Source organism: Cynocephalus volans, chromosome 10 (assembly GCF_027409185.1).
Source record: "Cynocephalus volans isolate mCynVol1 chromosome 10, mCynVol1.pri, whole genome shotgun sequence".
NCBI classification, from domain to species: Eukaryota; Metazoa; Chordata; class Mammalia; order Dermoptera; family Cynocephalidae; genus Cynocephalus; species Cynocephalus volans.
This window is the reverse complement of record NC_084469.1, coordinates 43,618,146-43,644,034: the sequence shown is the minus strand read 5'-3', so window position 1 is coordinate 43,644,034 and position 25,889 is coordinate 43,618,146. Positions and strand designations below refer to the sequence as shown.

At 40.3% G+C, this 25,889-nt stretch overlaps 1 protein-coding gene across 1 annotated transcript; it reads left to right on the top strand.

The window, feature by feature from the left end:
* Positions 1-4,423: 4,423 nt before the first annotated feature.
* On the top strand, positions 4,424-24,973 carry COPS3 (COP9 signalosome subunit 3). The gene is made up of 12 exons (XM_063110436.1): positions 4,424-4,585; positions 7,879-8,008; positions 10,371-10,483; positions 10,570-10,619; positions 12,480-12,572; positions 14,441-14,620; positions 15,798-15,938; positions 17,724-17,897; positions 21,956-22,042; positions 23,182-23,295; positions 24,317-24,397; positions 24,722-24,973. Exons 1-12 carry the CDS (start codon positions 4,531-4,533, stop codon positions 24,773-24,775), a joined length of 1,272 nt encoding a protein of 423 aa, XP_062966506.1. The 5' UTR covers positions 4,424-4,530; the 3' UTR covers positions 24,776-24,973.
* The last annotated feature ends 916 nt before the right edge of the window (positions 24,974-25,889 follow it).

Here is a 25,889-nt window from a genome sequence, read left to right as displayed (position 1 = left end):
TCCTCAGTCCAACAGCCCATGAGTACTAAATCCTTCCAATAACCATGTGAATGAGCTTGGAAACAGGCTGTCTACCAGTCAAGCCTTTTGATGAGACCAGAAGCCTAGCCTTGTGTGAGACTCCATCCTAGTCAGGGACCCCAGCTGATGGAGACTCCGTCTCAATAGCTGCTTCCGTGGTCATCCTGATGCAGGAGGAATTGCACCCTGACACTTAAAACGCCTGCCCCAAAGTGAAACTTGGCATTTCTATGTGTGCTTCGTTGACCCTGACATCACACAGTCATCTCTAACTTCAAAGGGCGTGGAAAGGAAAGACATGGAATATTTGTGAACAGCTCAGAAGACTCCCATAACACCCGCCTGGAAGGATTGTTGTGGGGACAATGCCTTTAAACGGCTGAATTGGGATGCTTTCAGCTACAAGTAAAAGGAAGCACAATGCATACTTAAACAACAGAAGCTTAAACAATAAAGGGAATTTGTTGGCTCATATTTTTTGGCAAAAAGGTCCGGAGGTGGGGTTGTCTCAGGTAAGACTGGATCCAGTGACTCAGTGATGTCATAGGATTGGTTTCTCTATCTCTCTTTTCTGTATTTTGAGATATTAGCTTCATCCTAAACCCTGCTCCCCTCAGTACCCCAAGATGGTTACCAGAAGCCCCTGGGGCTCTGTGCTTTCTTGATCAAGCCAGCAGAGAAGTAAGAGTGTCATTTTTTACAGGAGTCCTAAACTTCCCTCTCATTGGATCAGCTTAAGCCACAGGCTCACAGAGGCCTGCGGGGGATTGCGGTGGGGAGTGAGGTTGGTTTCACCTATATTACATGCTCAGACCTCCAAGTCAGGTTCCTGGGAGAACGTGGATCTCCAAGCAGAAACGCAGTGTGTGTGGCAAGTGTGTACAGAAGTGCCTGACACTGTTCCAGCCCCCTCCACCCCCCCCAGTATTATCTTCTATTCCTTTCTTCCAAGTCATCACCTGGTGAAGAGATTTCAGTGATGAATTTGCAAACATTACTGGATGTGAAAATGCTTTGCATTTAGAAAGCTGGACACATCTAAGAGATTGTTACTATTGCTACAGATAAGCAGTTCTCGACTGAGACACTGCAGGATCCTTGTCACTCACTGTATTCTGGTCATGCTGGCATTTTTTTCCCCCCTGAAACACGCTAAGCTTGTCTGGGTCTTAAGACCTTTGCCTCCTGCTGTGGATTGATTAAATTGTGTCCCCCAAAGTTCATATATTAGAAACTTAAATCCCCACTATAACTGTTGAGGGTAGGAAATGCTATTATGGTAATTGAAAAGTAGGGCCTTGAAGAGGTGATTAGATTATAGGACCACCATAGTGGATAGATTAATAATGATGGTCAGGAGTGTGGTTCTGAGGTCTTTAAAAGAAGAGCCCATGAGAAGTTAGCTTCTCTCTGCTCTGCCATTTTCTGCCATGTGAGACCCCTGGGTCACTGTTGCCACCACCAAGACCCTCACCAGGTGTGTTCTCTGGACTTTGGACTTCCCAGCCTTCAAAACTGTAAGCATAAAATTTTGTTTTCTTACAAATCACCCAGTTCCAGGTATTTTGTTATAAACAACAGAAACAGACTAATACAGCTCCCATGCATATCCCTCTGTCCGGAACTCTGCCCCCAGATCATTCTTAACTGGCTCCTTCTCATCCTTCAGGTCTCAGAGAAGCATTTCCTGAGCTTCCTACACCCCATCACCATATTTCATTTTCTTCCTAACACGTGTTACGGTCTGAAATTAGTGTGTTGACTGACTTGCTTCTTGCTTTACACCCCCCACCAGAACTTAATGTCAGCAAGTCCTTTCTGTCTTGCTCACAGATCTATCCCCAGCATCTGGCACAGGGCTTGATGCACATTTGACACAAAGTAAATGTGTGTGAAAAGAATAAAAGAACAAATGATTAAATGTATCATCTCCACCCACTTCTGTGCCACCCTTTGTTGTGAAGTGTGTCTCAAGCGATTGCCAGATTTTACAAATGACTGGCTTAAAAAATACAAGTTAGAATATGTTCAAGGTTATCCCTATAATCACATCTCTCTCTTTCAGTCACTTTATTCTTGAGAGGAAAAGAGAAGAGTGGAATTACTCTCAGCTGTTTTGGAATGAGTGTAATTTGTGTGCTGGTAAGTTCCTGGGTGAAGCTGACGCTGTTGGTTGGGAGCCTTTAAATGATTATTAGTAGCTGTGGCTATTTTGAATTATTGTAGTGCATTATTTCTCTGCAACATTTTTGGCTCTCATTAAAATCCATGTATATCCACGGAAATGTGTCCAATAAGTCAAAATATCTGTCTTGTGTGCTGCAAGAGATCACTGAAGACCAACTGTTGCCATAGAGCATTCAGGGGAATTTCCATTTTAAAGTACAAGTGTTAAACTCATTCATCTAAACATATCTCAAATCCTCCAACTTACTTACATCTCTTCTTTCAAGAGTACAATTATTACTATTCAAGCTACAATTATTCAAGGTAGAATTTGAGGGTCCAATTATTACTATAACATTTCATATAGTTAGAAAATAATCTAAGTGAGTCATTTTCAAAAATAATTCGGGCCCAGCCCAAAAGTTGTCGGACTGGTCCAGCCCATTCCTGGGGGGGTCGCTGAATAGATAAAGTGGTCCTTAAGATGGTAATGAGTTACTAGCCCCTTACTGAGCCCTTTATTACCTTCTTCATTCCCTAATGTTTCACCTTTCACAGGGTTTCAGTGGACCTTTTTCATGGGCTTGTCCTGAGCCCTCAGACAAAGAAATTTCCTACAAGGGGGTAGTAGATTTGGGTACTTTAAGACGTCATCCAGGAAAATTGTGAACCCCGAGTACTCTCCGCCCATGAGAAGGTGGGGGCACAGACTTGCGAACTAGGAAATAAATTGCTTGTTGCAGCCCTTTTCCATGTGCCTGCCCGTTAGACATCTGAACCTTGCAAGGCTGTAATTAAAGTCTTGCTTCGCTGTACCTCATGTCTCCGTGTCCAGCCTTTGGCCTTGGATGGGTGAAGGCATTTCTCACAATATTGACCACTGCAACAGCCTGCTAACTGGCTCTCTGAAGTTATCCACATGAAACCAGACCAATCTTTTCTAAATGCAAGTATGATCATGCTACCTGCTTCATAAAACTCTCCAGTGGCTTCCCTATCTTCTCAGGAAAAAGTCTAGTACAGTATTTTCAACACTGCTTACTTGATGTGGCCCCTGTGTCGCCTCATCTCACATCACTCCCCTCCAACCACAATGACATTCTTTCAGTTCCTCAATCTCAAATAGCAAGCTCCTTCCCAACACAGGATCTTAGCACATGCTGTCCCCTCACTTAGGAAAATTTCTACCCAATTACCTTATTAACTCCTCTTTCTTCAGAGCTCAGTTTGTGCAATGTCCTCAAGAGAGCCTTCTCCGTTGCTCCCAGGCCAGGCCAGTTTTCTCTGTTGCATGATCCTGTGTTCCAGTCCTCAGAGCACTAAACTTCATGCCCTCCTCCCCGCTTTAAGGGTCTTTGTTCATTATCTGCAGGAGAGAAGGAGGAGACTGTTTTTACTCCCCAGTGTATTTCTACTGCCCAGCACAGCAAGCTTTAGATGCTTGATAAACATATGCTGGATGAAGTCTAAAAATGCATGTTTATTTACTCAGTCCCTACTATGCACCAAATCCTGTGTTAGGCCCTAAGCGGGAACTGAGATCAGTAAGAAAGATGCTTGACCTTAAGGAACTCTATGACAGTTAAGAGCAATGAATATGATCTAGATTATGGAGACAAATTTCTATAACAGAGTAGAAGTGTGTACTTGAAAAGAAAACGTGCTTTGGGAGACACATGGGGGGGATGGGAAAATCCATTTATTCAGCATACATCTTGAATGAAGATTCTCATTATGTGCTAGGCACTGTCCTGTGTGTTTCATGTGGTTGAGGGCATTGTGAGATTTTTACAGATGGGGAAAGCAAGGCACACGACGGTCAAGTAACTTGCCCAAAGTCACATAGTTACTAAGTGCTAGAAAAGGGATTTGAACACAAGCTGCCTGGCTCCAGAGCCCATGTTCTACTACCTCACAGGAAAAATTTCATGGAAGACATGGCAATTAAGCCGCGCTGGCCAGGTGCAAGAGGGTCGACCAATCCTAGCAAAATCCGGACCGGAAAATACATGCTTAATTACGGGTTCTGTTCCTTCCTTTACCCATCCTCCCTACCTGATATGCGGAGGGATGCTACAGGAGAAGCAGAATGAAGAGAGAAGGCGGGGATGTGGGTGGGGCCGGAGGGGGGACGCTAACTTCCGGCTACGGCGAGTAGCGGAACTATTTCCATGGAAACAAAAGCGGGTTCACCGCTAGGTGAAATCTCGCGGTGCTTGAGCCGGAGGAAGTGACGTCACAGCCCTCCAGAGCCTCAGGTGGGTCGCCGCGGCCCCTCCTCCCAGTGCGGCAGCCCTTTCCCGCGCGAGCTACCGCTGCCGCTCGGGCCGCCCGGAGGGAAGCATGGCGTCTGCCCTGGAGCAGTTCGTGAACAGTGTCCGACAACTCTCGGCTCAAGGTGAGGCCCTGGGCCGCGGGGCTGGGCCTGAGCGGGTCCGGGGGACGGGCCTGCATCCCCAGGCGCCAGCGCGGACGACTGGGACCGCCTTCTGGTCCCGAGCCACTTCTCCGGGGCCGGGCTCGGGGTTGCGGCGCTTAGACCAGGGCGGGATAAAGCTCGGCTGAGTTCGACCAGACCCGTCGCGCTCCCGGGCTCCATTGTCCCCTCCTGCCGGCCTCCCCTCGCTCGGGCTGCCAGGACCCTCCTCCCCCTGGCCCGGGCCCCTTCCACCGGGCGCCTTGCTTGACAGTTTGGGGGCGTGACTTCCGCCGGACGCCTTCCTGGGCTCCCGTTGGCCCATTCGGCTTCCCTTGCCTTCGGTGATTGGCGCACCGGCCTGTCAGTCCCGCCGCCTCTTGGCCGCCGCCTGGCTAGGCCGCGGGGAACGGGCGGGAGTTGAGTCTTTTCTGGGCGCTTTGGCTCCCAGGATGGCCTTGGCCGGCCCCTCCGCCGCCGGCCGCTTCACGCTCGGAAACCTCTGCGCCTATTTTGGTCTTGCAGGATGCCGAGGGAGCTCTCGCTTGTAGGACTCCATTTCTGGGGGTAGAATTGTTACTGTGATTATTTTGCCCTTCATTTTCAAGCTGTTTGGTTCATTCGTCTCACCATCTGAATATACAGAATACAGGACTCGGAATTAGAGTAATTAGATGCTGGCTGTGAAGACCCCTTGAATTATCCTGTGCTTCACTTTCTTCATTTGCAGCGTAAAAATAAGTTCCTACTTTATCGAGTTGTTGTGAGAACTGAATGAGAGAAACCATGTAAAAGCACTTGGAACAGTACCGGTCATAGGGGGTGCAATAAATACAGCTACAAATTCTTGTTAACAGCCGTTAAGTCTGAACCGTAAAGGTCTAAGGGCTGCGTGACCTTGACAAGTCACCTTTAATCTCTTGAGTCTTTTTTAAATCTCCATTTGTAAAAGTGGAGGGGTGCTGTCTACCTTACTGTTGTAAGACTTAGAAGATTTGGTATGGAGCCGTGCTTAATAAATAGTAGTTCTTTCTCGTTTACCTTACTGTTGATAGGAATTAGGTTTACAGGTAAGGCACAGCCTGGCATGTTCTATGAATAACGTTCAACCATTTGTTCATTTATACCACAAACACTTAGTTTCTGCTTCTAGGATGTAGTTTGTTTAAAAGATTCAGGTTGGAATCCTGTCTCAGTCACTTCTTGTGCAGGCCACATAATTTCCCTGGACAATTTTCTCATTTACAAAACAGAACTATGGCAGTTGTAAGCATCAGGTGGGGTCACTTATCTGAAAGCTTTGTATACCTGCTGTCTGTTCTGTGCAAGACTGTTTAAGAACAGTCTGCTAGGCAGAGATAAATACAACTTTTACTGCCATCAGCTTCTCACATTCACTGCATAGTGAATGTTTATGAGTTGTTTCTGTTTTCCCTGTTCTCGTTCAGAATATGGACATTAAGTGAAGGGTCTATTATAATTTCCAGCTTTCTTTGATTAAAGGGAATGTCATAGACCACATCTCTGGGGTTGATTTCAAATGCACCCTGTGGCACTTAAACTTACTTTTGTCTCTCCCCTTGGCCCTGCACTAGTTAACCAATGATTTCATACTGACCCGGCTTTTAAGTCTCAACTTGGCACTGTTCATTTCATTGAGGAAAAACTAATGGGCTGAAATGCTTATTTCTGGGTGTTTCAAATAGTTGTAAATGTATTTAGAGTAGTGGGTTAAAAAAGGTCAAATTATTCAACTAGCAGAAGCTATTCATACAAATTATTCAACTGGCAGAAGCTATTCATACCGCGCAGTGAGAGCTATAATAAAATGATGGTGAGTTGGTATTTCCAGTTCAACCTGTGTTGTCTTGAGAGGTGATGGCTAATATGACCTCAGATGTTTGTTTATTCTTGTTTTGCAACGCATGTAATAATAATGGGATATTTCCTTTGCGTTTGGTAAAACATCAGATTTAAAAATGTTATAGTATACGAACCCCAGAAATTAAATTATCGAAGTACCTAGCTACAGCCACTCGGATTTTAAGCATTGTATTATTTAAATGTTCTTTTAATAAGAAGAAAATTACCCAGCTACTGTATAGAAATATTGAAGAAGGAAACTTGAGGTTAATTCCCATGGACCTATACGAGTATATATCCCCCGCTACCTCCTTCACCACCACCAGAAAGATAGAATGAGGCCATTGTCAGAATAACCATCAAAATTGATGGGTCTGCTTTAAAATACCAGTTCAGGCCTAATTTGATTCTATACCTTAGTCGTTAAAATATAGCATTATGGTATAGAGAAAGAATAGATGGATCAATAAGATTAATTCAACAGGCTTCTGGTTGGTTGGCTGCTAAACAAACATTGTATTCTAAAGCTGTAGAAAGGGTCAGTCTCTCCACCTGAGTTTACTTTGGAATACTTCACCACCACAGTTCCATTTGATGCACAGAGGGCACAGAGAGAGCAGATAACCAACTTAGTCATGGGGACGTGGTGGGAGGAGGGCCCAGAGAAGGCCCAAGCTGATTGTTGAATGATGAGTAATGAATCAGGTAGCGGAGGATGGCAGGGAGAGGGATCAAGATCAGCATTTGTAGAAGCATGAAGATGAGAGGATGTGGAATGTTAAATTCCTGAGTGTGGTGTGACCAAAGAGTAGGTGTGTGAGGGGAAGTAGCAGGAGGTATGGTTGGAGAGGTGGCTGGTACCAGTTACAGGAGGTCCTCTGTAAGCCAGGATGAAGCATTTGGACTTCTTAAAGCGACTGGAGTAATTTGACTGAATTTGCATTTTAGACAGATCAGACAGTACCAATATGGAGCACGGGTTGGAGGAGAGAAAGGCTCAAGTAGGAAGACTTATGATATAGTCCAGATACGAATTAAGGCAGGGAAAGAAAAGGAGCTGAGGGACTTAAGAAAGTATAATTAAATTGTATTTGGTGACTTTTTAGGTGCAGAGAGGGAGATGAGGGAAGTGGTGATAGTAATGTGTACATTACTGGCTTGGGGGACTGGAAAAGGGAATGGAGGGAAAGGAGAAACTTTCAGGGACCAGAGAGAAATGAGAGGTCTGGAGTAATCTCTGTTTAGTTTTGAGGCCACAGGCAGGTTGGTTTACTCTTCTGGTCCTCATCTGAAATGAGGGAGATATAAGAAATCATCTTTAGGCACTTTGAGCTCTGAGGTAGTCTATGGTTAGAGTTCCTTTAGTTTGGTTAGTGCTATAACTGAGTGATAGTGTTGTTCCTGTTTTCCAGGGCAAATGACCCAGCTCTGTGAACTGATCAACAAGAGTGGGGAACTCCTTGCAAAGAATTTATCCCATCTGGACACTGTGCTCGGGGCTCTGGATGTACAAGAACACTCCTTGGGCGTCCTTGCTGTTTTGTAAGGGGCATCTTCTTTTATACTTGCAGGCTTGATGAAACCTAACGCTCTGTATTTTTTTTTCCCCCTTTGGTGTAGAAAGTAAACCATGTAAACAACATTGAGCTCTTTTGCAAAATTAAAGTCATAGTAATTACATTTTACTTATTCTACCTAATCATTTCTTGTTATATTTTGTTCACTTTTACCATTTTTAAAGTCTTGGTGTTTATACAGATTTTGAAAATTTACTTTTAAAAATGAATGGCCATCTTAATTGTGGGCACTACAGATTGTGTTTATCTGAATACTTTTATTCATGTAATCTATAGTATGTCCACATTTTCTAACTTGGAAAGAAAATAGGAAGAGTGATGGAACAGGGCATGGTGGAATACATTGAATGAAAATATCGGTGACCCAAAGCGGCATTGCTTAGAATGCCCTTCAAACAAATTTAAACTGTTTAGACCAAATTAAATAGACCTTATTTCAATTGGGAGTTCGTGTAACTGTGTACTTACTTGACAGTAGAATTCCTTTTCTCTTGATGTTGTAGTATTATAAATTGAGATATTGTGTTTGCCATGAAATTGAATTAATATAAGTAAACTGAGAAGAAATTGACATACGGTGAGGGTCTGGCTTCACTCAGGCTGGGAATTCCAAAACAAAGATATGTATCAGAGTTTAGAGAAGAAACTGTCAGAATAAGGGTCTAGAGTTCTGCTGTGCAATACGGTGGCCACTAGCCATATGCAGTAATTAAAATTAATTAAAGTTAAAGATTCAGTTTCTCAAGTGCACTTCCACATTTCATGTGTTCAGTAGCCTCATGTAGCTACTGTGTCGGACAGCAAAGATATAGAACATTTCTGTCACTGCATACAGTTTTATTGGACAGTGCTGGCAAACATTACTATCTGTGTTTTCTTATTTATATGAAAGAGCAGGTAGCATGCATGTTTTATATACATATAAACTCATGTGTGTGTTCGAGGCGTCTTTTAAAAAGTTCATGGCTGGATAGCTCAGTTGGTTAGAGCACAGTGTTATAACACCACAGTCAAGGGTTCAGATCCCCATTCTGGCCAGCCACCAAAAAACAAACAAACAAACAAAAAATAGTGTCAACTTAAAAAGTTTATAGAAAGATTCATATTATCTTTTAATTCTATTTTCCCATGAACTTTTTGAAGTACTCTTGTATAGCAAGTGAGATAATGTACATGAAGGCATTTTAAGCTCTAAGGTATTTTACCATTGTATATCAGTTAAAGTAGATAATGTATGGAAAGAGCCTTGAACTTATGCCTGAGTACCCTGGAATTGAATCTACATTCTTCCAATTATGAGGTATGGGGCCCTAAGCTTCACATTTTTGAGATGGAAATCACAATGCATTATTGACTTACTGTGAACCCCAAATGCAATTGTTTCTGGTATGTTTTGATAATTACAAAGTATAATTATGGATGTAAGGTAACATTGTTAAGTCAAGTAATATTGTATAGATGGAATTAGACAAACTGAAAGATGTAGGAGAAATTATGACTAGGTAATAACATATCATCCATTTCATTTTTTTTGAAATTAGTTACAATAGTTTTTTGGGTTTTTTCAAGGAGAGCTTGAAGTTTACTTACAAGCAGTCCCCTAGTGATGGTAGATTATATGGTTTCTCTCCTAAAACCTGTCTCTGACCCCCTCTTGGAGTGTTTCTCATGGCATTGATGGTACCATCTGCCATCTGAGTTACTTGGGATGGATAGTCCTCCCTCTCCTCACCCCCCTTCTTCGGTCCTGTCATCAGCTAGTTCTGTCAGTCTTTCTCCCAGACAGACCCCAGTGTCTCCTGAGTCCCGGCAGCAGTATCTTTAACCTGGAGCCACTGCCACCACCTCCATCCAGCCCATAGCTCTCATTCCTTGCCCTGCTTCAGTACTTCAGTATGTTTTCCTCAAAGCAGGAAAAGCCACAACTGATTTTTAAATAATAGTCCTGACCACATTGGAGCACAAAAGAAAATTAAAGAAAAATTAAAAGTTTCTGTTTAGTGTCTTCTTGAATATTTAGACAACCTGATACTTGGCCTTTTTTTAATGGAGTTTTTTGTTTTGAAAGTTGTTATTTTTTAAGCGTATTTTTCTTAACTCCTATTTGTGTCTATGTTGTGTGTTTTTTTTTTTTTATTGTGGTATATCTTGGTTGTGTAAAAGAACCAGGCTAGGAGAATCTCAAGGACTCTAGTTCTTAATTTTTAAAAATATGTTACTCATTTTATTTCAGAGTTTGGAGGCAGGATGGCCTTCTGGCATAAGTTGCTTCTTCGTTTTACCCCATGAAATATCAGGGTAATTAGATTCTTTTCTCCTTATTCTAGGTTTGTGAAGTTTTCTATGCCCAGTGTTCCTGACTTCGAAACGTTATTCTCACAGGTTCAGCTTTTCATCAGTACTTGTAATGGGGAGCACATTCGATATGCAACAGACACTTGTAAGCTAAATAACATTTTATTTTCCATCTAATGTATTTTGCCATTGTAGTTATTTATATTTTCAATATTTTATTATTGTATCTAGTTGCTGGGCTTTGCCATCAGCTAACAAATGCACTTGTGGAAAGAAAACAGGTAAGCAATGTTATTCAGGTATTCATGGTTCTGTTATAATATGTATCGAACTTATGCAATGAACTAATTCCTTAAGATTCCAGGTTAGTGATAAGCATCCCAACATTTAGATGGCTATGGTCCCTTGAGAGAACTCAAACCCTTGCTGTAAAGGCAGCTAGCCCCTATGGCAGGTGAGTGACTAGGAGGCACAGGGAGATGGGGTGCCTCAAGGGGGGCGACTGCTGGTGGTGGTGTTTTTGAAACTACCAACCTAGTGCCCTTTATATTGTAATTTGCTGGGTTTTGTTCATTAAATTTTTTTCCTTTAACTTTTATTTACTATTTATTTTGTTGTTGTTGGTCTTCATAATTCAACTTGATAGCTCTTAATTATGACATAATTTTAACCTTATGAAAAGCTGCAAGAATAGTATAAAGAATTCCCATATACTCTTTGCCCAGGTTCTCTGAATGTTAACATTTTACCACACGTGCTTATCCTTTTCTTTCTCTTGCTCCCTTTTTTTCTGTACCATTGGAAAGTAAATCGCAGATATGCTGTCCCTTACCCCTAAATATTTCAATGCGTGCTTCCTAAAACTTAGGACATTCTCTTACATACTACAATACAATGATCAACATCTGAAAATGAACGTTGATATAATGCTTTAACAATTCTGTAGATCCTGTTTAGGTTTTGCCAGCTATTCAGTTCATGTCCTTTATATCAAAGGAAAACCTTACATCATGGGTTGCATTACATTGTTGTGGGGTTTTTTTTTTTTTTTTTTTTAAAGATGACCGGTCAGGGGATCATAACCCTTGACTTGGTGTTGTCAGCACCACTCTCTCCCAAGTGAGCTAACCGGCCATCCCTATATAGGGATCCAAACCCGTGGCCTTGGTGTTATCAGCACCGCACTCTTCCAAGTGAGCCACGGCCGGCCCTTGTTGTGTCTTTTTAGTCTCCTTTAATCTGAAATAGTTCTCAGTCTTTATCTTTTGTGACATTGACACAAGTTATAATTTGGGTGTTTCTTTTCTATTTGAATGTGAACTTTAAGATTAGTGGTTGAAGAAGGCTAAAAACAAAAAGAGCCAGTTAATATTTTGTAGGAGTACTAAATAAACTGTTTGAAAGAGATGGTTAAAAAGAAATCAACAAGTCTTTATTTAAAAAGCCATGTAAGTGGTTCACTATTTTATAGTATCATCTTCTGTTCAGAAACTGATTGTGCCTCACTTGAAACCTGCTCTTTTTATTTATAATCAGGGCAGGAAACAGTTTGTTTGCAACCTGTGGTATTGGTTTCTTTTTTTTCTTTTTCCTTTTTTTTTTTTTTTTTTGGTGGCTGGCTGATACAGGGATCGAACCCTGGACCTTGGTGTTATCAGCACCACACTCTTAACCAACTGAGCAAACCAGCCAGCCCATAGTTTCAATAGTAATTTACTACTAGGTAAGGGTGAGTAAGGAAATTTTCCATTTCCTATGGGAAAATGCCAGCACTCTTATTCACAATTAATAAGAGCCTAGGTCAGGAAACTTATTATAAATGATTTGGAAAATTTTTGTTCATTTAGGTGTAAATATAACTAACTGTTGAGGAAGTAATATTGTTTTTGATTACGTCATTGTAAAAAAAGCTTTATGATTTTAAAAATGGTGCTGAGTTATCTAGATATTCCAAAAAACAGCTTAAGAAAACGTTTTCTGTCAAAATAGGGACAGAAATTCCTGAAAGAGTGTGGAAACCTCATATTGCTGTTTAAAGGAACCTATCAATCAGTGTTATTTTTTATTTGTAAGTGACAACATAAGATCCAATGTGCTGCCATCTTTGAGAACTTATCTGAAAGAGATGTCATTTCTGACAGCCCCTGCGAGGAATTGGCATCCTTAAACAAGCCATAGACAAGATGCAGATGAATACAAACCAGCTGACCTCAATACACGCAGATCTCTGCCAGGTAAGCAGCCAACGTGTGTGATTCACACCAGGTCTGAGCTGTGAGGTTGTATGTGGGCTTGCTTAACATTGGATTAGATAAATTAAGGCAATTTGGTGGAGATTGTGGTATGTTGTAGAAGTTGAACAGCAGGATGCTAGATGCAAACCATAGGATGGGGCTGAGTTAGTAAGCTTGTAGAACAGATAGGCTAATTAATGGTTGTAACATTTTTTAAAATCCCCAGTCATTTTCTTTCAAAGAAATTGTGGAACTTGAGAATAAACACAGGTGACTTCTTACACCTTAAACATTATTCATTTATTTTATCTTATTTATGTGGTTCAAAGTCCAGAAGGCAAAGGGAAGGTATATAATGAAGTCTCCCTACCACTCTGTTCTCTAGCCACACATTTCTTCTCTCCAAAGGAAACTAGTATTAGTAGTTTCTTGTGTATCCTTCCAAAGAAATGTTATGCACATACAAGCAAATATGGTGTCTTAGTCCATTTTGTGCTGCTATAACAATACCTGAGACTGGGTTTATAAAGAGCACAAATTTATTTCTTACAATCCTGGAGTCTAGAAACCAAGGTAGAGGGGCCCACATCTGGTGAGGGCCTCATTGCTGCATCATACCATGGGGGAAGAGTCCTTGCAAGGGGGGAGGGTGGGAAAGAAGGGGGAAGGAAGGGGGCCAAACTCACTTTTATAACAAATCCACTCCTGTGATAATGACATTAATCCATTCATGAGGGCAAAGCCCCAGTGACCTAATCACCTCTTAAAGCCCCACACTGTTGAATTGGGGATTAGTTTCCAACACATAGTTTTGGGGCTCACATAACAAACTGTAGCATATAGATATATATTTTCTCTCTCTCTTTTTTTTTTTTTTTTGACCGGTAAGGGGATCACAACCCTCAGCACGGTGTGGTCTGCACCATGCTCACGGCAGTGAGCGAACCAGCCATCCCTATATAGGATCTGAACCCGCGGCCTCGGCTCTCCCAGCACCGCACTCTCCCAAGTGAGCCATGCCACGGGGCCAGCCCTATTTTCTCTTTTTTTTAACACAAATTCTAATAATCTATACAAACTCTTATGTATTTTGCTTTTTTCTGTTTAATATATCTTAGAGGTGATTCCACAACAGTGCCTTAGAGCTACAGAGTATTCCATAATATAGGTGTACCGTAGTTTAGCCAGTCTGTATGGGGTTCTTACATTGTTTCCTTAATTAATAACATGGTATGTGTATTATTTGAAACACATGTTCTAGTTTCACATGGAGATGGGCTTTCTTTTACTTTTTAAAAAATCTTTTTGTGATTAAGGTATAACATAAGTACAGTAAAGCACTAATCTTAACTGTGTAGCTCAATGAGTTTGTAATATATCTACACTGTGGCACCGTTACCAGGTATAGAACTTCCATGTGCTTGCTTTCTTGAGTACGACAATTTCCTAAACTACCAAAAGATTCAAAAATTGAAAAGAATTAATTGAAGAAAAGACTTCTGTTTTTATCCCACCATGCTGGTCTTTTTCTATTCCACAAGTTCAATGAAGAGAAAAAGGAAATACTTCCTTGCTTATCTGTAAACAGACAAGTGATAACTGAGCTTATCTGTGGAGTTTTCTATTCTCAATTCATCTGTGGGGTGCTCTATCTACCTTACAGCTGGTTAGTTTTTTATAAAGAAATGCTATTTTATTCTGAATGGTTAAGGAAACGGAGTAATATGTTCACATTCAGATCATTTTAATTAATAAAATGTAATACAAAATAGGATTTTTGAAATTTCTGGAATCTGTGAATTTCCTCCTTCTCCTAACACCTACTAAAGTAGAATTAAAATGATGATTTAATATTAATTTGTTCACAGCTTTGTTTGCTAGCAAAATGCTTTAAGCCTGCTCTCCCATATCTTGATGTGGACATGATGGATATCTGTAAAGAGAACGGAGCCTATGATGCAAAGCACTTTTTATGTTACTATTATTATGGAGGGATGATCTATACTGGGCTGAAGAACTTTGAAAGAGCACTCTACTTTTACGAACAGGTAATCATCTCTAAATGTCCCTCGGTTGTTTTGAACTGTGTGATTAAAGAAGTGCTCCCTTAGATTTACAGCTGGAGTAGATTGATCCCGGGGCCTCTGAATTTCAGGCAGAAGTCTTTTCAAAGACTGTTTCTCTGTGATCATGTGGTATTCTAATGACCATTTCTCCAAAGAATGTATACAAATGGCCAATAAGCACATGAAAAGATATTCATCATCATTAAGGAAATACAAATCAATACCACAGTGTAATACTAGTTTACGACCACTAGGATGGCTAGAATTTAAAAAGACAGCCAGTAACAAGTGTTGGCAAGGATGTGGGGAATTAGAATACTCATAAATGCTGTTGGGATTGTAAAATGGTGCAGTCACTTTGGAAAACAGTTTGGCAGTACCTCAGAATGTTAAACATAGAGTTACCACATGACCCAGCAGTTTCACTCCTAGGAATATACCCAAGAGAATTAAAGACATATGTCCACACAAAAATGTGTACACTAATGTTTATAGCAGCATTATTCATAATAGCCAAAAGATCTAAACAACCCAAATGCCCATCAAACGAGGAATGGATAAACAAAGTGTGGTATATCCACACAATGGAATATTATTCAGTCATAAAAAGGAATTAAGTACTGATATATCCATGCTACAACATGGATGAACCTTGAAAACATACTATGTTAAAGAATCCAGTCACAAAAGACCACATACTGTATGATGCCATTTATATGAACTGTCCAAAGTAGGCAAATCCATAAAGACAGAAAGAAGAATAATGGTTGCCTAGAGCTGAGGGGAGGAGCAAATAGAAAATAACTGCTAATGGGTAGGGGGCTTCTTTTTGGGAGGATGAAAATGTTCTGAAATTAGGTAGTGGTGATGGTTTTACAAAATAGTGAATATACTGGAGACCACTGAATTGTATACTTTAAAAGGGCAAATTTTATATTATGTGAATTATATCTCAGTAAAGCTGTTAATGTCAATAAGTAAATGAATAATAAATAACGTTAATAAAAAATAATGGATGTCAGTATAGACCAGTGGGATAGGAAAAAAATTGACATTAAATACGAGTATTGTTGCTTTGTAATTAAAGTGATACATGTAGGCAATGGTTTGCTGCTACAGTGTGCTCTCTCTTCACACTAAACATTCTTCTCTTGCTCAGGCTATAACTACTCCTGCCATGGCAGTCAGTCATATCATGTTGGAATCATATAAAAAGTATATTCTAGTGTCTTTGATATTACTTGGCAAAGTACAACAGCTACCAAAATACACGTCTCAGATTGTGGGTAGATTCATTAAGGTGAGTTTTTTAATAAAATTAATTTCTTACACGAACATCTTGAGTACATAAATTGTACAAATTCCTGCACCAGCAGCTGCTTAAAAATATATATATATTGTAATGATCTAGTTCTGCAATTTTATTTTATGGTGATTTAGCTTCTAGTTAGCAGACATTTACTAGGTGTCTGCTGGAAGCTGCAGGCAGTCAGAATCTCTTACTCCATTCCAGTCCATATACATTCTCATCACCTGATTGGATCCTGTTTTCAAATTTTGCTCTGGGTAGCTATAGATGTTTAAGCTCCTATAAGGGATGAATTTTTTTTTTCTTCTTCTTGTATTTCTTTATTACATTTTAGCAAAAATACTGAAAAAGCAGTACTGATTTGATTGAACTCTAATTTTCCCCAATATTGGGAAATCTTACTAGAGCTCCTAGATGAAGAGTACAAGCTCTACTCACTGCACTTTGTTTCATTTCTCACTGACAACTCAGCTTTGGGGCCATGTTGAAATATTACACTAGTTATTGTTTAAAAAATTTTTAAATATATGCTTATGGTTTTTAAAATTTTGAGAAGTTTAAAAGGGTTATAAAGTCTAGGTCATACCACCCCAAATGTGCCTAATCTCATCTGATCTTGGAAGCTAAGCAAGGTTGTCAGGCCAGGTTAGTACTCCGATGGGAAACCTCCTGGGAATACTGGGTGCTATAGGCTTTCTTTCTTTCTTTTTTTTTTTTTTAAAGGGTTATGAGGTCACAATCATTTTGATAACAATTTTACCCTGATCCTCCTTGTTCAAAACTCAAAATTTTCAGATGTCAATCTAAATATCTTCCCGATGAGAAGATTTTCATGCTGGCTTGTTGAAGGTAGCCAAGTGTCCTTTGCCTAGAGCCCTGTTGTGGTTCTCGGGGCTCTAGTCAACCTAGTTCCAGGATAAGGGGGAGGGGAAAGCTGGTTAAGAGAGCTCCCTGGACTCCCATGGAAGAGTGATGGGCAGGGTAGGTTTAAGGCAGATTTACTCAAATTATTTTGGAGAACTCCTGTGGGTCCTCACTGAGCCGGCTTTTATAAAGTGATGTCTTATGACTTGAGGATGTCATTCACAAGAATGAGTAATTTATTTATGATGGTATCATAAACAGTGAAAAGAACAGATTTCAGAGTCAGAGAGGTGGGTTTAAGTCCAGTTTCTACCCGTTGGTAGTGCTCCTCAGGACTACTTCACATTCTCTTGGACCTCTGCCCCAGTTTCTTAATATTTAACATAAGGCGATAATGTGTATAAAATGCCTAAAGCAGCTCAGGCTCTCAGTAGGTGCTCAGCCACTGCTAGCTCTCTTGTTCCTATCTTCGTACTTGCTAGCAAAAGTAGCAGATTGTTCCATGCATCTGGTGAGGTGTATGTGTGTGAGAGAGAGGGGGAGCGTTGGGAATAGTGGAAATTTTGCCTTCTTTCTTCCCAGTATAATTTATCAATAGAAGGCAGCAGAACCACTTATAGAGAAAAAAATACATGTATGCCTTCACTAAATTCAGTGGACCTTCAGCTGCTGTGCAGTTATTTGCTCTGTACTACAAAGTTTTATCGACAATAAATTATTCCATAGTGAATCTCTATCCCTGGTCTTAAAAACTAGGCATTTGCTTTGGACAAATTATTATTTGTTACCTAACGACAATATGGAATGTACTTCCTCAAAACACAGTACCATATGTTTTGGTTTTTGCTTCCTGTACAAATTTTAATCTTCTAAAGTTTTAATCTAATTTTTTTCCCGCCTTCAAACTTTTAGCCTCTTAGCAATGCATACCACGAGTTAGCACAAGTTTATTCAACCAATAACCCCTCAGAACTCCGAAACTTGGTGACCAAGCACAGTGAGACTTTCACTCGCGATAACAACATGGGCCTGGTGAAGCAGTGCTTGTCGTCTCTTTATAAGAAGAACATTCAGAGGCTAACAAAGGTGAGGAAAGTGCTGCCGCAGGCGGCATCTCCCGACTCCCCCTGGCCTCGTTCCTCTTCTCTTTTCCTTTCCATTGCTGAGGAAGCAGTTACAGGCATAAAGTAGGGCAGGATTTCTTTATGAAGAGAAAACTCCCATTGCGATTGGTTTCTCAGAAAGAGTTTGATTTATACCTTTTGGTCTTTTCAGGGCTAGAGCAGGGTATTGGAGAAGAGGAGCAGGTGAAGAGGAAGAAAGGTAGGAGATGTGGCTCCATTGGAAGGCAAAGAAAGGTAGCCTTAGAGAGGTCACAAGCTCCAGATGGGCAGGTGGGGGGACAGTAGTGATGTAGACCTGAGTTCCTCATGACCAGCCTTAGAACCCCTCAGGCTGTGCTGATCTCTATTCGAACTTCTTGTTTGAACATAGTGCTACTCTGACATTATTTAGGCCAGGGTTGTAGGAGCTGTGTGCAGTTGAATTCTAGGATGTAAGCAAATTATATAATTTTCATTTTCAAGATGAAAATGACTGATGGTTTTTGATTATAGAAAATATGCTTATTATCAAATGTTCAATAAGTACAGAAAAGTATAAAAAGAAAAGTGAAATCTTATGTGTGTTAGGAAGGCACACGCTACAAGTAATAGGAATCCTACTAAGAGTGGCTTACACAAGTAGAGGATGCTTTTTTCTCTTGAGAAGAAGTCTGGTTAGAGATTCAGCAGTTCACAGCAGGTGAGCACGTGGTGACTCTGTCCTTGTGCATATCCTCTGCCCTGTGTCCCCCATGGCGATGGTGGGAGAGGAAGCTGAGGAGCCAGAAGAGGGGCTGTTTGTTGCTAGGCTACCCGGTAATAGACAATGACAGATCTGGTGATGTGAGGAGCTGGGGCAGGTGACTTCCCCTAGTTCCCTGAAGAAGTTAAAAGAGGAGTAGGTGGGAGTAGTTGTGGAGGAAGGCAGACCACATGAGGACAAATGCTTCCAAGAAGAGGCAGGAAGGTAGGAGATGACCACTGAGCAAGAGAAAGAACTCCTTCCAAATATTCTAGAGAGAGTAACTGCAGCTTCCTGACTGACATAAGGAAATCAGCAGAGGATTTGTAAAAAGTTAATTTGTGAGAGGAAAATAAAGAATGTGAAAGAAAGCAACTCAACAAAGATCAAAAACAAATGTAACCTGCCAGCTAGAGAAAAACCAGCTTGACCCACAGGCTAAAAAGACCAGGATCTAAGAGATTCAAGGTAATGAGCAGCCTAATTCTCCGCACAGAATTTTCTTTTTGGGTCAGGTGCTATCAAAATCATCCTAAGTAGGGCCGACTCGGGAGAGTGCGGCGCTGGGAACGCAGCAGTGCTCCCGCCGCGGGTTCGGATCCTATATAAGGATGGCCGGTGTGCTTACTGGCTGAGCGCAGTGCGGCCGGTCACAAAAAGACAAAAAAAAAAGAAAAAAAAAAAATCATCCTAAGTAAATTCCTGTCTCTCACCATCAAGAGGTAGCCATTAAAAAATAGCTGCACCCAGTTTGTGACTAGTACTTGAGGTTTAGATAAAAGAATACAAATGTTAACAAGGATAAAAGGTGGTGCACGTTCAGAGGTATGTTAATTGCAGAACGGCAAATGAAAGTCAAATGAAGAATTAGAACTTAAGAGATCTAATAAGTAGGCTTCTCTGCAAAAATGATCAATTAACTATCTGTGAAATACTCAACCACAGTTGCTCATTTTGGAATAAGTTGGTAGCTTATAATTTAAGAAGTCAGTGTAGTAAAATGCAGTTTTTTGTTTGGATAGGATAAATCCAAAACAAGAGTTTGACCAGACAAGCAGGAAGGGTCTGGACATGGTCATTCCAGGACTGGGGCAGTGGCCATAAAGTCACCAGTGTCCTGGGTCTTTCATGTGCTGACTCCTGGTGGGTTGTGGTACACTGGGTTCACAAGCACTGCTCAGGGGAGCCCGGGGGCCACTGTAAGGTGTGGTAGACAGGGATGGTATCACTAAAAGATGTGTCTAGTCAGGTTAAATCTTGGATGGTGGCTGCTACACTTCTGGCATCATGTACTAGTACCAGAATAATAGAATGGGGAAACATCAAAGGATTTTCTAGCCAAGTTAGTCTCTTACTAGAAAAAGTCAGAAAATCAAAAGCTTTTCAAGAACTCTTAATAGGTAGACTGCATCAGTGTTGGTGATGGAACTGTGTCCCATGGCATTGCTGGCTGGAAGACTGCTCGAGGCAAGGGGGTATGGCATTGGGGTTAAATCAGCCACCTCTGATGCTGAGAGATGACTCTGTATTAATGTTTGGTGGATGTTTTTCTAGATTCTTCTTGTTGCTCTGTCTCTCTCTCTTCTATGTGTGTGCATAGACACTCCCTATTATATGTAATTGGGATCATACTTTACATGCTATTCTTTTTTTTTTTTTTAAAGATGACCAGTAAGGGGATGTTAACCCTTGACTTGGTGTTGTCAGCACCACGCTCACCCAGTGAGCAAACCGGCCATCCCTATATGGGATCCAAACCCGTGGCCTTGGTGTTATCAGCACCGCACTCTCCCGCGTGAGCCACAGGCCAGCCCCGGCTTTCTTTTTTAATATGCTTCTTTGAACAATGCACCTCTTTCCATGGCAACATAAGCCTTTATCACAGTTACCTTACATAGTAGTCCCTTGTATGAATGGATCATAATTTATTCAGCAAGTCTTCTATTGATGGACAGTCAGGTGGAAGTTTCTATTTATTTTGAAATGGGAAAAATGATAGTTTTATGTATAAGGGTACCTCAAAGAGTTCATGGAAAGATTTGCATTATCTTTTAGTTCTATTTTTCCATGAACTTTTTGAAGTACCCTCATATTTAGAAATGTTTAGTTTTGAGTCTTTATTTGTGTTAAATTACTTATGTACTGAAAATTATTAATAGTTTCAATTTCTTGGGTGCTATTTTTCAAACTAAAGTATATATATATTTTTTGATCATTGGCTTATCAGGAATTTCTAAGATCAGGGTTTTAACATGTCAGCTCTAAAAATGCCATTGTTGTAAATATTGCCAGCTGCTATTATAAAGGAGCTCTTAATTTGTTCCTGGAAGGGAGCACTTTCATCAGATCTCAGGCAGAGCATGCACCACAAGTGTGCAGCCTCTCTTTTGTTTAACTCCCTCATTTGTTTAAAATTTTTAACTTTGAATTTTGAAAGATGAATGTGATTTAAAATTTTGTTTTATTTAATAGATAATACATTTACAAAACAAAATTCAAAAGATATAGAAGTCTCCATAAAGACGTACATATCTTAGATTCCTTTTCAGTTCATAGAGTGTCATCACTTTTTATTCTTTTTACAACAGCATTGTGGTCCATTTGCATAGCTGTGCTAGACTCAACCAGTCCTCTGTTGATAGACATCGAGGTGGTTTCCAGTCTTTTACTATGGTAAACACCATTACAGTGAATACCATGCACATAGGTCATTTCATACATGTAGGAAAGTATGTGTAGGATACATTTCTAAAAGGGAAACTCTAGGTCAAAGGATAAGGGATGCTGTTGGCTTGTCTTCCATAGAATTGTACCTGTGTACATTCCTGCCAACTCTGTGTGGAGGGGTGTATTTCCTAATTCCATTACCAGTACAGTGTCTAGCCAGACATTCAGAGCTTCTGCAAATTGATAGGTGAAAAAGGAAATCTTAGTGTAGTTTTACTTTATATTTTTCTAATTATAAGTGAAACAGTATTTTCTACATGTTAGAGAACGCTTTGATTTCCTTTTCTGTGTTTGTACATAGTCTTTGCTCTTCGTGGATTTTGAGTTTTTGGTCTTTTTCTTACTGTTTTCTAAAAGCGTGTGTGTGTGTGTGTGTGTGTGTGTGTAAAATTAACCCTTTGTCATTACTCCTCGAGAAAATGATGACTAAAACCACTGGGTTCATCAGTATCAAGTCATCTTCACAAACAGAAATTTATTTTGTACAGCAATGGAAAGAACTCTGTACATATTTAATAAAATGTCTTCTTCCATTGCTTCTACCTGTGATTAATTCTGCTTCTGACTTTCAGACCTTTCTAACACTATCCTTACAAGATATGGCTAGTCGTGTGCAATTATCTGGACCTCAAGAGGCAGAAAAGTATGTTCTACACATGGTAAGTGTGTTTTTATTATTTAAAAAATTAATTAATTAGTGGAGCTTTGTCCTTGTAGAAGTAACAGGTGTTTGTTATGTAAAATATAAATATCTTGGGTTTTTTTGTTTTGATTTTTTGGCTGCTGGCCAGTATGGGGATCTGAACCCTTGACCTTGATGTTACAACACCATGTTCTAACCAACTGAGCTAACTGGCCAGCCTCCATTATAGAAAATATAAAAAAGAAGAAAAGCAAGAGAACATCCAAAGTCAACCACTATTGACATTCTGGTCTATTTCCTTACGTTTTCCAGTCATAGTGTACTCAGATGATATATACCATAGTTGTGTCCTATTTGTGCTCCTTATTATATTTACATATTTTCATTATCATAGTTTTGTAAACCTCATTTAAACCTCATCAGCAGTGGCAGAAAAGTTCTTGAAGGATCAGATGATAATTTCCACCAGGGTGAAACGAAAATGTGTTACGGTTTCACTTTTAAAAATTCAATGGCAATGTAAATTATATCTCAGTGAAACTGATGTTTAAAAACACAAGGGCACCTTGAAAATATTATGCTAAGTGAAGCCAGACACAAAAGACCACATAGTGTATGATGCCATTTGTAGGATATATCCAAAATGGCAACTGCATACAGACAGAAAGCAGACTAAGTGGTTGCCAGGTGCTGAGAGGAGGAGGGAATGGGGAATGGCTCCTGATGTGCTTCCTTTTGGGGCAATGAAAATGTTTTGGGCCTAGATAGAGGGGGTGGTTGCACAATATTGTGGATGAACTAAATGCCACTGACTTGCTTATTTTAAAATGGCTGATTATGTTATGTGGATTTCACCTCAGTAAAAAAAAATGCAAGGGCAGGGGTGTGTGTGTATGAGTGTGTATGTGTTATGTGAGTGAGAGAGAGAGTGGGAAAGAGGGAGGGCTTTGCACTCGTTGGCATCTATAATGGTACCTAGCATACAGTAGGTGTCCAGTAAATAGAGGTTGAATAAACATGGTGCTTAAAAATACACATACAAGTTTATGTATTTTCTGTCTTTTCCCTGAATATATAAAATAATATATCAAATATATACTGTATATTCACATAGTGTTTGGGTTTAAACTGCTTTCCTGATTTATTTTTCTGTAGATAGAAGATGGTGAAATTTTTGCAAGTATTAATCAGAAGGATGGTATGGTCAGTTTCCACGATAACCCTGAAAAATATAACAACCCAGCCATGCTCCATAACATTGATCAGGAGGTAAGCATGAATGCCATTTGACGTTTCTGATTGATGGTTGAGATGTTGTATTGGAAATACTGCTCCTAGGCTCCAGGAAAATTTCAGTTTTAAGTACAGGTACTTTCCAATCTAGAAACATCTTAGTTCCTAGAAAATTAATTTCAAAATGGGCTGCTTAATACTCTTCCAGATCATATGGCTGTAAATAAATGGTGAGTTAGATTTCCCAACTAACTTACCAAAACCTACTCTAATTCCAACAACACTTAGAGGGTCTAATAAATTTTTATCTATACCCAACTGCCAGTTGTAGTGTAGAGCCTTGTTTCTGTGGTAAATGTATGTGGAGTTTCAGGTTGGGAAGTCAGGAAACATCTCTCCCTGTTTCAGGAGCAGAATTGGGGTGGCTGGAGACGGAGAGGAGCAAAGCCATCCCTGAAGGTCCCCGTCAATCAGCAGTGTGGGTTCAGTAGCAGCCACCTCTGCATCTCCTGAGGGCGAGCTGCTTTGAGCACCTCTCTGGGTTTTGGGGTGTGAAGTGGGGTCATATGGGCAGTCTGTGTTTCTCATCTATGAGTAGAGAAATTATTGAACAAATGTTAAATCTCAGAAACTTAAAAGTAACACACAGTAACATAGGATACCTCCATAATCCTTTTTGCAATTTAAAAGTTTTTTTTTTTAAGCCTAAAAATGGAAGTTTTTTAGGTAACTCATCTGATGGCAAAATGTCACCTGAAATGATGCATAGTCTTTATTTATCTCACTTAGTGTGAATATACTTCAGTTTCACCGCAAAAGATATTAATGTGTTTGATGATGGGATGCTGCCTAGACCCTGCTGGGATGTTAGGTAATAGGCTTGTACCGTATTAGCTTTCTGAATGCAAAATATTCTGACTCCAAAAACCATGTGGCCGCAGGGGTTTCAGATCAAGGGATTGCGAACCTATAGCACCCATGTTAATAGTCTAGGTTAAAAAGGATGTAACTGACCTAAATTGCTTACCAACCACATTTAAACATGTCTGTCATGCAGATGTTGAAGTGCATAGAACTGGACGAACGGCTGAAGGCCATGGACCAGGAGATTACAGTGAACCCCCAGTTCGTGCAAAAGGTGATTAGGGTTCCCCTCATTATAAGAAGTGCACAGGGTAGAAAAGGAGGGGTGTTGCCACATCAGGCATGGGATAACCTGGTTTCAGGCTATTAAATATTTAGTTGCCCAGTGTTCTTGAAAACCTTTATCAATAAAGTCACAGAGAAGTACTTGTGGAAGTATGATTAGAGGGTGGTTCCTAGAATTGTCTGCTGTTGCTATTCACAAGGTGGCTTTCCTCTGGTGGGGACGGGGTAAGTAGCTGGCGTTCTTGTTTGGGACTGAACGGAAACCCTTGACAAAGGCAAATGTAAACACACTGCCTCACTCTCCCCTTTACAGAGTATGGGCTCACAAGAAGATGATTCAGGAAACAAACCATCCAGTTACTCTTGAAACTAACACCCATCGTGAGTTAAACAAGAGAAACTATCACCTTGGCCAGTGGCAAGTGGTAGGATGGCAGCAGGGAGAACCAAGCCTGTTTCACCTGGACATTAAGAAATTAAATTTTGTTTTGACATCTTCAGTCCTATGTGCTTTCAGAAAACCATTCTCTCTGCAAAGAAAGGAAAAAATTTTTCAAACTTTAAAGTCTGTCGTGGATTTATTTATCCTCAGATTATTGTTGTTAATGCATTAAATCTACCTTTTTGTTTTAAATTCGTTGAATATTGAAGTGTCTTCTATATCACTTTTTTCCCCTCTGAAAAGTTTGTAATGAACACATTTATTGTGAATAGTAGTAGTGGGATTTTAGGAATTTTTCGAGGATTTGAATCCAAGAGTTGACAGAAACAAACAACAAAACAAATAAAGCTGAGAGAATTCATAAGGCATAATAAGGTAATTTTCAAAATTAGGACTAACATGCATTTTAGTGAAAGTATGTGTTGTGAATTCTAAGATGCTGTTGGCTCTTAAGTACTTTGGTGTGTGCTACACTTAAGCCTTGAGAATGGCTTTTTTCTCCTCTCTACTTAAATTATAGTTGTTACGAGACAAATGGCAGGCTTTCCCACGTTTTCTTTTCAGGTAAGCTGCACAGGTGCATTTGGATTATGTTGAGGGCCCCCTCCCCGCATAGGACTTTGGACTAGGATTCACTGATTTAGTCCCGGAATGGTGTGGAGACTTTGTAAAACGTAGTCAGATTAAAACACATCAAATTTGGTCCTTAAAAAGCATTTCTCTCTCGCTGGCAACATTCACTTTTTTAAATGTGTCAAGGTCTGTGGTAAATCACGTTTTCATTATTTATAAAAAGATACTCTTGTACTGCTAGTCACCAAAAAAAAATAAATAAAAAGAGATACTATTGAATACCACGAGTCACATAAAAAGCTTTAAACTCCCCTTTCCATATTGTACTGTGTGATTCTGGGGCTAGACCACTAGCAAACCAGCAGGAAGGAGACTAGAAAGCTAGGGAGGAGGAAAAGACAGGCTCCTTGCCACCTGCTTCTGTTGAGCAGGATGGCCCAGGCAAGGATGTTTCCAGTGTCAGCAG